General features: G+C 41.0%; 2 protein-coding genes across 3 annotated transcripts in view; both read left to right on the forward strand.

Moving 5' to 3' along the window:
• Positions 1–2,126, forward strand: part of fasn (fatty acid synthase) — an 80,587-nt gene extending 78,461 nt beyond the window's left edge. Inside the window, exon 43 of the mRNA XM_073026080.1 lies at positions 514–2,126. Within this exon, the coding sequence (XP_072882181.1) occupies positions 514–651 (138 nt within the window). The 3' untranslated portion in view covers positions 652–2,126. The remainder of the gene's footprint in view (positions 1–513) is intronic.
• Positions 2,127–11,826: 9,700 nt separating this feature from the next.
• Positions 11,827–13,867, forward strand: part of dus1l (dihydrouridine synthase 1-like (S. cerevisiae)) — a 100,234-nt gene continuing 98,193 nt past the window's right edge. The window contains exon 1 of one of the 2 annotated variants that reach the window (XM_073026081.1): positions 11,827–11,924. The gene's annotated coding sequence lies outside the window, so the exon portion shown is untranslated. Of the gene's footprint in view, positions 11,925–12,160; positions 12,413–13,867 lie in introns of those variants that run through there. The other variant, XM_073026083.1, reaches the window with a different exon arrangement.

Below are 13,867 nucleotides of genomic sequence, written 5' to 3' on the forward strand. Positions count from 1 at the left end.
GTGATTGTAAGTGTTTGTATAGGAGAATGGAAATGATGTAAAGTATACTTTAATATTACTTGCAAGTATATGCTGAACCTCAATAGATGGTGATCCAGAATGTGTTTGTTGCTGGCAGAGCAGTTGGGATAATCGGAAGATGAGCCCCTCAGTTGCATCATTAACTCTGTGGAAAGGGAAGTTAATTGACCATGCATTACAAAATGAATAATGTAAATGTTTTGGCTATTGATGACAGCTTCTAAAAGCACCTTAATCAGTTCCCAGTACTTGGGTAGTATAGAAACTTCCATCAATGCAGTCCATTCCCTTATCCTCACCATCGCAACAGGAACAATGATAGGAAAGGTTTTAAAAGATGTGGACTAAATCAAGGTAAGTAGGCCTAGCTCAGGGAGATGCCTTGGTTAACATGGATGATTTGGGCTGAAGGGCCCGTTTATGTGCTGCATAACTAACATTTGCACTCCCATATTTCTGCAGTAAAGGAGATTAATTTTGTTCCACTTCCAGGTTTGTGATGGCATGGTCTTAATTCATGTCATTGAAGGAGATCACTGGACTTTCCTGAAGGGAGCATCAGTGGATTCTGTCGTCAGCATCATCCATAACACATTGGCTGAGCCACGAGTTGCCTCTCGGGAGGGTTGAAGAAAATATCGAAGTACTGTTAATTTGACTGTGGTTTCTACCACGTGGAATAGATTGTACAGCTATTAAGTCTCTTCACAAAATGAATTTGTTGCAAAAGCTGTAATTTTATGTGGCTTAGTTGAAATTCAGAGCAGTAAATATAGTGCTTAATAGAGGGAAAAAAAACTGATATGTGGCTGGACCAATACGGGCAAACAAGGAAAAACTGACTGACCTATTTCTGAGATGTTTATTGTCTATGAGGAAATAGAAACCAATGATGCTTCAGTTTTTTAATTTGTCCACTGGAATAGCTTGTAAAAGAACCATGTAATGTGGAAGCTATCAAAAGCATGACCCATTCCTCTGTATTTTTATGGAAGTAATGTTTACAGTATGGGAGAAAAGTTATAAAATATTTGTTTTTCTGTGTGGAATGAAATAAAGATGGTCTTTTTTTCCCCCTCCCCCAGTAATGAAGATTGGCATTAAAGTAAGTGGAATGACCAGATTAATCTGGAATGATATGTTGTTATGTGCCTGGTTTCAAAGCAGAAGAAAATGATTTCAGGACTTGGCAATCTCTCATCAGTTCATTTGGCTTGTCTGAATTGGGAAAGTTGCTGTTTGGAAAAACCATAAATAGTGAGGCTTTTTGTGGTAAATGGGAAGTTGCCATTGATGTCCCATTATGACAAATATTGGTAGCTGAAGAAATTTTACTTTACTCTGACTAGTGGAATGTAGGCCAAGTGAAATTTGAAAGGCTTGAAATTGCATACTATGTAAGGCAGCCAAAACAGGGTTTCACTAAAACAACTGTTGATGCCCTGTCACTCATGTAAAGTACTGCCTCTGTAAAGCAGAAACCATAGCTATTTTTCACAGAGAAAGCAGAAAACATTTCATTTTCATACAGTTACTCCCTAGATCCTTCTCCAACTCCTTAGACAATTAGTTCCCCTAACCCCCCCCCCCCCCCATTAATTATTTATTAACTGCCCCAGTTTAGAAGCTGATATTTCTGAAGCACCCTCTGGCTAATGCACGATTCTGCAGAAAAAGCTCTGCAAAATAAACGCACAAAGGGCCTTAAGGCTCTGAGCATTTCACGTGGATGGTGAATGAACCCATTACTATTTAATAAACTGGAATATTCTGGTGAAGCATTAGGTGCATGTATTACAAGTGCCACATTTTTCTCCCAGTAGAACCTGTAGCTGAGATATTTCCAAAGAGGTCAAATTTACAGAGGGACTGTAAGGATCATGCTTTGAGTTAATGTGACAATTACCTTGACATGGAAGAAAGAACATTCCGTGTATTTGTGAACATCGGCCAGTTCTGCTGTTCGAACAGTCGTTAGCAAATGTCATTGAATTTGTTTCATGTATTTTGTGGCTTATTTTTTTTCCCTTGGTTTTGTAAGACAGCTTCCTTGGGCCATATTCATGTCTTGTATGTTATGTTTTAATAAAAATCAATACCTGAAACTTGTTTAAAATTCTTTTTCTAAAGCAGAACTAGTTGCATTTTAAGAGTAATTTTAGCTGGTTAGAAGTCTGAAAGGATTAACTGATGTCTGTCAGTTTTTGGTTATACAGTAATAGCCATTAAACTATTTCCTCATGAGAATGTAATTGATTCCTGCCTCCTGTTATATCCCAGGTTCCTTGACTGATCATACAAGGAACACTTTAACATGTATTCAAGGTGAGGCAATGCAGTTTGTATTATCAACGTCCAATAAAACATCAATTCACAACAATTTAAGTGGTATACTCTGCTGCAGGTTTCATCTAGCCTCCTATGCTGCTTCCTCTGTTCAGTTTTAATTTCACTTTTCTAAACTCTTCTGAGCAAAACCACATCTGAACACAAGTGAACTTTCCTGATACTTAAAAAAGACAGCTCCAGTCAGAAATTTAGTTTAACACGGGTGTTCTTATCCTCGTACAAAAAGGCTAAACATGACTCCGTAAGCTTCCTTGGTGATTTTTGAATCCAAGCATACAGTACATAATGAAGCCTTTTATCCTCTTCATGCTTGGAAGCTGCAGATATAACAAACGCACCACTTTGTAAAGCTTTCCATTGTTACATTCAGTATTGTCAGGGAAAATGACATTTGCACATCAGAAAATGGTAAAGTGAATCCATCAGGATGAGAAAGCAGCCATTACAGCCCTCGGGCCTGCTCTGTCCTGTAAGTTCATGGCTGACTTGACTGCCAAGCTATCATTACAAAGCCTCAGGCTTGCTTATCAAAAATCTAAATAATTTTGCCGTAATTTTTCAAAGGCTTTACATCTGCTTCACCTTAATAATCAGTGCTACAAAAGCTCAGGGCTCACTGGGGAAAAAAATCACCTGTCTTAATTGGACATCCCTTTGTTGCTAAACAGCACCCATCCCCCACCACAAGTTCTAGATTTTCCCACAAGTGAAAGTATTCCCATTACATTCACACTGTCAAGATTCCCTCAGATCTTATGTTTCAAACACATCTCTTAGTTGTCTCTATTTGCAAGCCTAGCCTGTTGAATCTCCTCATAAGACAGTCTGCCTCTTCCAGCTAATAGTCTAGAAAATCTTTTAACTACTTACAATACTTAAGCATTCTGCTTTAAAGCAACTCACTATACATTATACTCCGTGTAAGCTGGTAAAAATCTCTTATAATTGAAGTATAATCTGGCCACTTTTGTACTTGATGCCCATTGCAGTAAACAATATTAAGCACTATACTAGTAGGCTTTACAAATCATACGTCAGGTTTTGCTGCATCTGAAATATCTAAATCACTCATCGTTTCTGCCAAAATGGATAATTTCACATCTTCCCACATTATACTCCATCTATTAGAACTTCATTTATAGAAATTAAGTTTTTTTTGGCTGGTTTTATCTTGTACTCTTAATTTTTCCTTCCTTATATGCTGCATTTAATACGATGTGGCTACTGTCAGGTGGCCTCTGTGTAGTCATGGTGACCTGCTGCCTTCATCGTTTCCCATGCTCACCTAAGCCTCTCGCATCCTGGTTTCCTGAAATTGGATCATTCCTCTTTATTGTGCTGGCAGCACAGAACCACTCCACCAACCTTCCCTAGCTTCTAGTCCTGCATAAATGTCATATATACTAAAATATTTAGATCTCAATCTATTTCATGCTACAACCACGTCTCCCTCACAACTATCACACATTCACATGTTATGGGGAAATTAAATTATCTCAGAAAGTAGGAGTACATACGGGTTTGAAGTGTAAAGGGAATTATATGGAAGATTAGGGTTATAAATCTATCGTGGGAAAGGGAATTGTGGCAAAAAGTAAACCCCTGCAGTCATAAAGAAAAGCAATATTATGTAACTGATATTTCCAGGTAGCCTTGATGCTCAGGCAGCGTCTATGGGAATGAATAAACAAATCAAAGTTTCAGGCTGACACACTTCATCTAGACTGGAAAGGAAGGGGAAAGATGCCAAAATAAGGGGGTGGGGGAGAGGAAGAAGGACAAGCTGGAAGGTGATAGGTGAAGCCACGTGGGTGGGAGAGGGGTGATGAGGTAAGAAGCCATGAGATGGTAAGTGGAAAAGGCAAAGGGCAGGAGAAGAAGGAGTCTGATAGAAGATGAGAGGATCATGGGAGAATGTGAGTGGGGATGGGCACCAGGAGGTGATGACAGGCAGGAGAGGAGAACAGGTAAGAGCCCAGAGTAGGGAAGCGGGAGGGTTATAATTACCAGAAGTTGGAGAAATTACCAATGTTCAGACTATCAGGTTGGAGGCTACCCAGACAGAATATGAGGTGTTGCACCCTCTACCTGAGATTGGCTTCATTGTGGCAGAAGATGAGGCCATGGACCAACATGTTCAAATAGGAATTGAATTAGATGGTCACTGGGGAATTCTACTTTGCTGTGGATGGAGCTGAGGTGCTTGACAAAGCTGTTCTCCAATGTACATCAGATCTCACCAATGCAGAGGAGGCTGCACTGGGAGCACCAGATACAGTAGACAGATCATTCTCTGATGAACAGGATCCATAAAGGAAAGGTTGTAAGATTGGGCTCCCTCACCTCCAACCCTCTGACACTCAATACAAGAGCTCCTCAGGGCTGTGTACTAAGTTCCCTCCTTTACTCCCATGACTGTATCACCACCCACAGCTCCAATCTGCTAATTAAATTTACCGATGACACTATATTGACTGGCCCTATCTCAAACAATAACGAGGTGGCCTACAGGGAAGAAATAATCTCTCTGACACAGTGGTGTCAAGAAAACAACCTCTCCCTCAATGTCGCAAAAACAAAGGTGTTGGTTGTGGACTACAGGAGGAATGGAGACAGGGTAACCCCTATTGACATCAATGGATCTAGGGTTGAGAGGATAAACAGCTTCAAGTTCCTCAGCATCCACATCACCGAGGACCTCACGTGGTCTGTACACACCAGCTGTGTGATGAAAAAGGTGCAATAGCGCCCCCTTCACCTCAGACAGTTGAGAAAATTTGTTATGGGTCCCCAAATCCCGAGAACTTTCTACAGGGGCACAATTGAGAGCATCCTGACTGGCTGCATCACTGCCTGGTATGAGAACTGTACTTCTCTTAATTGCAGGACTCTGCAGAGAGTGGTGCGGACAGCCTAGTGCATCTGTAGTTGTGAACTTCCCACGATTCAGGACGTTTACAAGGGCAGGTGTATAAAAGGGGCCCATAGACCTAAGTCACCCCAACCACAATCTATTCCAGGTGCTACCATCTGGGAAGCAGTACCGCAGCATAAAATCCAGGACCAACAGGTTCCAGAACAGCTTCTTCCACCAGGCCATCAGACTGATGAACTCACGGTGATTTGACTGTACTCTTATATTACATTGACTGTTCTATTTATTATAAATTACTATGATTGCGCATTGCACATTTAGATGGAGACGTAACGTAAAGATTTTCACTCCTCATGTATGTGAAGAATGTAAAGTCAATTCAATAGTCAATAGATTTGCATGGAAGTGTTGCCTCCCCTGGAAGGACTTCTTGGTGTCCTGAATGAAGATGAGGGAGGAATTGAATGGGCAGGAGCAGCACTTCGGAAGCCTGCAAGGATAAGTGCCAAAGGGAGATTAGTGTGACCTATGGACAAAAAATTCCTGGAGGGAGTGATCCCTGTGGAAGGCAGAGAATGGGGAGGGGGTGGAGGTAAAGATGTGTTTGGTAGTAGGGTCCCTTTGAAGATGATGGAAGTTGTGGAGAATGATGTGTTGGATGTGGAGGCTCTTGGGGAGGTAGGCGACAACAAGAGGGATTCTATCCTTGTTAAGATGGAGGGAGAGCTGATGTCCAGGAAATGGAGGCAATGAGGGTGAGAGCAGTATGGATGGTGAGGAAAACCTCATCCTAGGAACAGATGAGGTAGAGACGAAGGAACCGAGAAAAGGGAAAGGCATTTTTACAGGAGACAAGATGTAAAGAGGAATAGTCAAGATAGCTGTGGGAATCAGTGAGTTTATAAAAGATATCACTAGACAGTTTGTCTCCAGTGATGGAGACAGGGAGCTAGAGAAAGGGGAGAGAGGTGCCAGAAATAGACTGAGTGAATTTAAGTTCAGAGTGGAAGGTTGATGAAATTGACGTGCTCAGCATGGGTTCATTAATCAGCACCAATGCAGTGGTCAATGAGTGCAGAAAGAGTTGTGGAGCATTACCAGTGAAAGCTTGGAATGTGGACTGTTCCACGCAGCTGATGAAAAGTCAGCTGTAGCTGGGGGCCCTTGTGGGAGTCCTTGGCAACACCTTGAGTAAGAGAAAGTGGGAGGAGCCAAAAGAGAAATTGTCGAGGGGGAGGACCAGTCCCCTAGATGGAGGAGGGCGGTGGTGGAGGGGAACTGGTTGGGTCTGTTTCCAAGAAAGAAGCGAAAAGCTTTAAGGCCTTCTTGATTAGGATATAGAAGTGTATAGGGACAGAACATCCATTGTGAAAATGAGGCGATCAGGGCCAGGGAACTGAAACTTGTTGAGATAGACAGCATGAGAATTGTCGCTGATATAGGTGGGACAGGACTGAAGGATGGGGGATAAAATGAAGTCGCAATATGGCTGTCTTTTCATTGGCTATGTGGAACAGTCTTTGGTGATGCAACACTTCACATGCAAATCTGTTGGGGCCATCTACTGTATCTGGTGCTCCGAGTGGCTTTGGTAATTTTTCTCCTCCCCTTCCCTCTTCTCATTTCTCCACTCTGGCTCCCCTCTTACCTCTTCTGCCACCTCTCCCAGGTGCGCCTCTTCCTTCTCTTTCACCCATTATCCATCCTCCTCTCCGGTGAGATTCCTTACTCTCCAGCTCATCGCCATTTTCAATGATATCACTTCCCAGCCTCTCACTTAATACCCTCCTCCTCCTCCTCCACCCACCTGGCTTCACCTATCACCTTTTAGCTTGTCCTTCTCCCCCTCCCCTACCACCTTCTTGTTCTGGCTTCTTCCCCCTTCCTTTCCAGGTCCGATGGAGGGCACTGCACTTCTGGGCGCCATAAACAAGGGGACTCATGCAAGCAGCTCTCATAGAGACCATCAAATACTGGCGTTTCAGCCTGCTGCTGCTGGGAACACAAATACATCCACGTTGCTTTCAAGAAGGAGGTACAGAAGTGTGAAGGAACAGTTTTTTTCCCCTTTCCGAATGGACATCGAACCCTTGAACACTACCTCACAACTTCTTTAGTTTCTATTTCTGCACTACCATTTAACCGAACTATTTTATATATAATATAGTTATATATTATAACTATATATTATACAGTTTTTATGGTTCACAGTTTCCTTCTCTATTATCATGTATTGCATCGTACTGCTGCTGCAAAGACAACAAATTTCCTGTCACACGGTGGTGATATTAAACTTGATTCTGATTCTGGTTCACTGTTAATTCATTTCCATAGATGCTGCCCGACCGGCTGAGTTCTGCCGGCATTTAGTTGGTGTTGCTCTGGATTTCCAGCATCTGCAGGATCTCTTGTTTTTTCTCTCCAGGGAGCTGCTGGTTCATCGTCAATGAATGGCAGACGTTTTGGGCAGGCTTGCTGTGATGCCATCTTTGTCAGGTTGGAGGTAACAGGACTCACTGGGGCAAATTAAGACTGCATTTAACAATATTATCTGCTGGCCTGAGATTTCATGGCTCTATTCAGGACTGCAGCTGGGGATAAGGATGCTGCAGCTGAGTTATCCTTAAAGCAACTGGGGCCGGGGAGGGGGGAGGATTGCTCAGCTGGACAATAGGAGTACCTTAGCTTTAGGATCAACAGCAAGGTAACAACGGAACAGAATATCAACCTTCAAAGAGAATATTATGAGGCAAATTGCATAACAAAAATATCCATCTACCTGACTCATAAGTTCAGCATGATTGCAATAATTTCCATACAAATAAGAACATTCTAAATAGACCTAACAATAGTCATCTCCAGCAGCAGTAGCTTGTTGGTAGCAGATGGATTTTCTTTCAATCCCTATTTTTAAACTTGCAGTAGTGCCAAATATTGACATAGGCTACATTTGCAAAAGACGCGTAGAGGTTATTCAATACTAAACTCAAGCATTTGTATTTTATCAAGTATCCGTAAAGCATTCTGTCATCACATCCTCATTGAGAATGTTCAATATTTGGGGGATTAAAGGCTTACTTGTTTACAGCATAGTGCATTATACTGAAGGGAACAGATTAATGTTCTCAATGCTTTAAGTTAAGGACAAGCAGGTGAGTTCATAAACTATTTCTGCTTATAACTTTACTTACTCCAAACAGGAAAGAGGCAGAAAAAAGCAAAAAAAAAATATAATGGTGATCTTGAAATTACTCAGGAAAAGCACAAGACAGGAGTTAAAATATTACATTTAATTTGAACTGCTTGAACTACACAATCATCAAAATTTAAATGTTCTTGTAAGATTTTGAAGTGTCATCAACAGACTTTAAAAAGGATACACTTGACTTTAGAAGAATTCTTTGAAGTGAAAAAAGAATGCAATCAAGTGCTTTCCTGCCAAATTCAATAAGCATATATAACAGTTCATCTCTGTGCAACAGGAGAACACACATCATTGTACAATAGTCTCCATTTTATTATTTCATGCATTATTATTGCACTTTGGTAAATTATTATTTTTGTATGTTATTATCCTGGATTTATTATGAGTTAAGTTGGCACTCTGCTAAGTGTGTTTTTAAATGTTGCTGCTGTAACAAAGAAATTCCCACTCGGGATCAATAAAGTATTTATTTTTAAGGTCAACATATTACACACTGGGCAAATAGCAGAATAGATAGCAAGGCAGCCATAAAACACGAGAGCAACTATTTAGCCAGACAAATGTTCCAAATTGATGAGCTGTCGTCTATAGTTTACACCGATGGTTTTGTTGTCGCTTTTAGGAATAGATGTTTCTGAGGCATTGATTGTGTAGGTGGTCAGAGGCTTTTTCCCAGGGCTGAAATGGCTAGCATGAGAGGGCACAGTTTTAAGGTGCTTGGAAGTAGATACAGAGGAGATGTTAGAGGTAAGTTTTTTTATGCAGAAAGTGGTGAGTGTGTGGAATGGGCTGCCGGTGACGATGGTGGAGGCAGGTACAATAGGGTCTTTTAAAAAACTCCTGGATAGGTACATAGAGCTCAGAAAAATAGAGGGCTATGGGTAACCCTAGGTAATTTCTAAAGTAAGGACATGTTCGGCACAGCTTTGTGGGCCAAAGTGTCTGTATTGTGCTGTAGGCTTTCTATGTTTCTATGTTGCTATGACTTGAGTAGATAAGGTAGCATGGGAAAGGAAGCAAACAGGTAAAATAACTCACTCTTCTTATTAAAAACATTCTCACCGCTGCTATAAATATTAGACGAAATAGTCTGCTCCTTAACGCATATGGAGATAATTTTCTCGGTACAGGCTAGTTAGTGCCCATAATAATGGAGCTGACTCCATTGAAATTCTTCCAGGATTATTGAGGGAATGGTCAGGAGATCGTACATTATGAGCCTCTCACAGGGTTCACGTGTCTGCCAAGACAATCAAACATTTGCTCCTTTGGCTCGATGTTGAAAACTCTGTGCATTGGATGCAGGTGCTGTACCTTACCTCTAAATGTGTACACATATACACGTGTTATCAAAGAGTGTATGCAATCCTTGCCAATCAAGGTGAATGGCGAGGATAAATATTGCCTACGGGTTAAATATTGATAAAAAAAATACGCTTAACCACATTTCTTTTTGCTTCCTTTGCTCCATAACATTAGCAACTGATAAAGAAACAGGTTAACCTTTCAGATTGTTGACCTTCCAATCAGAGCTGCTCGGCTGGAGAGGGTGCTGCTGTTGCTTCACCTGTCCCTCCAGTCAGTTTGGAGGATTTCCTGGGAGACCGCACTGAAAGTACCTTCCCTGTTCATTGCCACAGGCCATCTTCACACTGAGGTCAAAGTCCTGGATCAGAAAGGTAGGCCACAGAGAAGAAACAAGAAAGCTCCAGTAGCTAACCTATCCCAAGATACGTTAATTTTGGCATCACAGGAATCAATGCAGAGCAACATACTTCTCCACCAGATGGAACAATGCAAAGTCAAGGGTTTGTTTGTCCTCTGGTTTATAAACCCATAATTTATCATTACCAGTTTCACATTTCCAACCAAATTACTTCTCCAAAATATTTATTGGATGACTGGTATGCTATTTTTTTCTATAACAATTATTATCATCGTTATATTTCTGTGCTGTAATGTTCTATGGTTCTATGGTTATGTCATATGATGTGGTGATCATGGTCTTTGATCATGAATGTTCTTGGCAATTTTTTTTCTACATAAGTAGTTTATCATTGCCTTCATCTGGGCGGTGTTTTCTACTGTCAAGATGAAGCCACACTCAGGTTGGAGGAACAACACCTTATATACCGGCTGGGTAGCCTCCAACCTGATGGCATGAACATTGACTTCTCTAACTTCCGTCAATGCCCCTCCTCCCCTTCTTACCCCATCCCTGACATATTTAGTTGTTTTATATACCTCTATCAAATCTCCCCTCATTCTTCTATGCTTTATCGCTTTTATCTACGCTTTTATCCCTTACTATCCTTTTGCTTTTAATATACTTGTAGAAGCTCTTTGGATTATCCTTCACCTTGACTGCCAAAGATACCTCATGTCTTCTTTTAGCCCACCTGATTTCTTTCTTAAGTATTTTTTTGCACTTTTTATACTCCTCAAGTACCTTATTTGCTCTCTGTTTCCTATACATGTTATACATCTCTCTCTTCTTCTTTTTCAGTTCCAATATCCCTAGAGAACCAAGATTCGTTATTCTTATTCACTTTGCCTTTAATCCTGAGAGGAACATACAAACTATGCACTCTCAAAATTTCTCCTTTGAAGGCCTCCCACTTGCCAACGACATCCGTGCCAGAGAACAACCTGTCCCAATCCACGCTTTTTAGATCCTTTCTTATTTCTTCAAATTTGGCCTTTTTCCAGTTCATCATAGGCAATCCCTTAGATTGATTGTGATTTGCATCTACTCCAGTTTAGTGGGTTCAGAGATGACTGAAGTGGCAAAGTTGAGAACCATAGACTCCAAGTGATGGCAGGGGTGTGGGTAGTTTATGAGGAGGTCTCCTCCTTTTCTGCTTATACAAAGTGTCTGTGTGCTTCTGGAGCATGGCCTTGAGGTTCCCCATATTACTTAAATTGCTCTTTCTGCACTTTGAGTAATCATTGGCCAGGAAATCCCAGGAGTCTAGGGGGATTTTGTACTGCTTTAAGGAGCTTTTGTGGACATCCTTGAATCTTCATCCACCAGGAAATGTATACTTATGAAAGAATATGAGATTGATTTTTTGGTTCTGGAGATAGGTGTTAGGCTTATGAAAAAGTAGTCTGCCCAAGGTTACCCAGTGACTTGACTAGGGCCTCAATGCTGTGGATGTTGGTTTGCAAGCGAAACATCATTTGAGGAGAACAATAATCATCAGCACATAATTAAATACTGCAATACATCAATAGAAAAAATATCATTTTGATTTTCAGAATGTGTTTTTTTTTTATTACACCGATGGTAATGCAGTTTGGAGGACATCACAGTTCCTCCCTGATCAGTCAGCGTAATCCCCAGCGCGGCCAAAGGCGGCGCTGCAGCCGTCGGACCGAACGCGAGGAAGGGACTTGGTTTCCATTCGGAGCAGTGTAAAGACGGACCGCTTGGCGGTCAGATTTAAGGAGCGGACTCGGAGGCAGCAGTGGGTGAGTGGCGAGGAGAAACACATGGAAAGAAAGGGCAGGGAAGAGGGAGGGCAGAGGGAGAGAGTACAGCGAGCTGGAAAAAAGGGGCAGGGGGAAAAGCTGGCACGTCAAAAAGGGGAAGCGAAGGAACGGCTGGGACATTGAGAGAGAAAGAGGGTTGGGTCACGTTTAGGAGGAAGAAATTATCGCTTGCATTTAAATTACACTTTTCACTGGTATCTTTCGAAGCAATATGCGACCACTTGAATACTTTACAAAGTCTAAAACAGCGCGATAAAGCAGGAAACGCCGCAAGCTCTCGCAAACAATCCCGTCTTTATGAGTAAATAACTGTTTTTGTGATGTGGGTTAACGGGTAAATTTTGTCAAGGAGTTCGGATTTAGCATTTTTTTTTCATGAAGATTGTTGTTTGGGTGTAACTCCTTATCAAGCTTATAAATGACATGAGTGATGGATAGAACACAGTTTTAAGTTCGCCAAAAGACAGGTGAGCAGCCCAGGTGGAAGCATTACACTACAAAGTGTAAGCTTATACTTGTATGAATTAAATTTCATTGTAAGCAAATAGCAGATTGGATCTAAAATGGATATAGAAATTATAAAAATAAATAGCAGTACAGGTCCAAAGGTACTTTGCTCAAATTCTTAATTATTGAAAAGTCATAGATGCAGAGGAAAATCAGGAAGGCTAATGGAACTCTGGCTTTTTATCAAAGGAATGGAAAACGTGGAAAATATTTACTGCTTTCCAACGAAAGTATTGATTTAAACTGTGAGCTATTTTAGGTAATGCATTTGGTTGTTTTTGGAAGATAGACTGCAGAGATTTTCAGGCATACCACCTAGATTCCAAGAGTTAAACTGAGGAATGATAACAACAACTAGTAGCGTATTATTTGGAAGTTTAGTAAAGGAGTGATTTGATTGAGGTTTTCAAGTGAATTACTTTTGATTGGGGCATCAATCCTGGGACAAGGAGATTATTCTGTCAAGAAAGGAAACTGGGTTTGTATTCCTTGGAGTTTAAACGAGGATGATCTTTCTCAAACACATTAGATCTAAAGAAGGCATTACAGGATGCATGTTGAAAAGCTACAACAGGAAAAGGCAAAAAACACACCTACAATATATGGGACTGGTCATTTGAAACTGAGGGGCACAGAAATTTCTTCTCTCAGAGGGTAGTGAATTTCTCAAAAATTCCCTTCATTAGACAGTGATCACTTTATCAGGTACCTCCTGTATCTAGTAAAATGGCCAGCAAATGTATGTTTGTGGACTTCTGCTTCTGTAGCCCATCCACTTCACAGTGTGATGTGTTGTGTGTTCAGAGATGCTCTTCTGCAACCACTGTTATTGCACGTGGTTATTTTATTTACTGTCGCCTTCCTGTCAGCTTGAACCAGTCTGGTCATTCTTCTCTGACCTCTCTCATTAACAAGGTATTTTCACTTCTGCTCACTGGATTTTTTTTTTTTTGTTTCTCGCACCATTCTTTGTAAACTAGAGACTGTTGTGCATGAAAATCCCAGGAGATCAACGGTTTCTGTGATATTCTGGCACCAACAATCATTCCAGAGTCAAAAAACTTCTTCCCTCCTTTTATACCCATCTCCCACTTGTGTCTCCACCATCCTCTTAATTTTACATAAATGCCGACCCTTCTTTTCCTTATCCCAACTTTGTTGCTACAGTGATCAAATAGAGTTTTTAAATTATGGCTTCCATCTCCCCTTTATGCAAAGGCAACAGTACTTTTATATGCAACACATATCCTTAATTTTAAATGATTGTTTGGCTGGAATATCTGCAACCTTATTTCCTTCAACCCCAACATGGGCGGGAACCCTTAAGAAATGTATACACAAGCCTAGCCTCTCCAGTCTCAACAGATGTTCAATCTCAAGAAGAATGTCTGGCCTACATTTTGAAATACTTAATT

Source organism: Hemitrygon akajei, chromosome 22 (genome assembly GCF_048418815.1).
Source record: "Hemitrygon akajei chromosome 22, sHemAka1.3, whole genome shotgun sequence".
NCBI lineage: Eukaryota > Metazoa > Chordata > Chondrichthyes > Myliobatiformes > Dasyatidae > Hemitrygon > Hemitrygon akajei.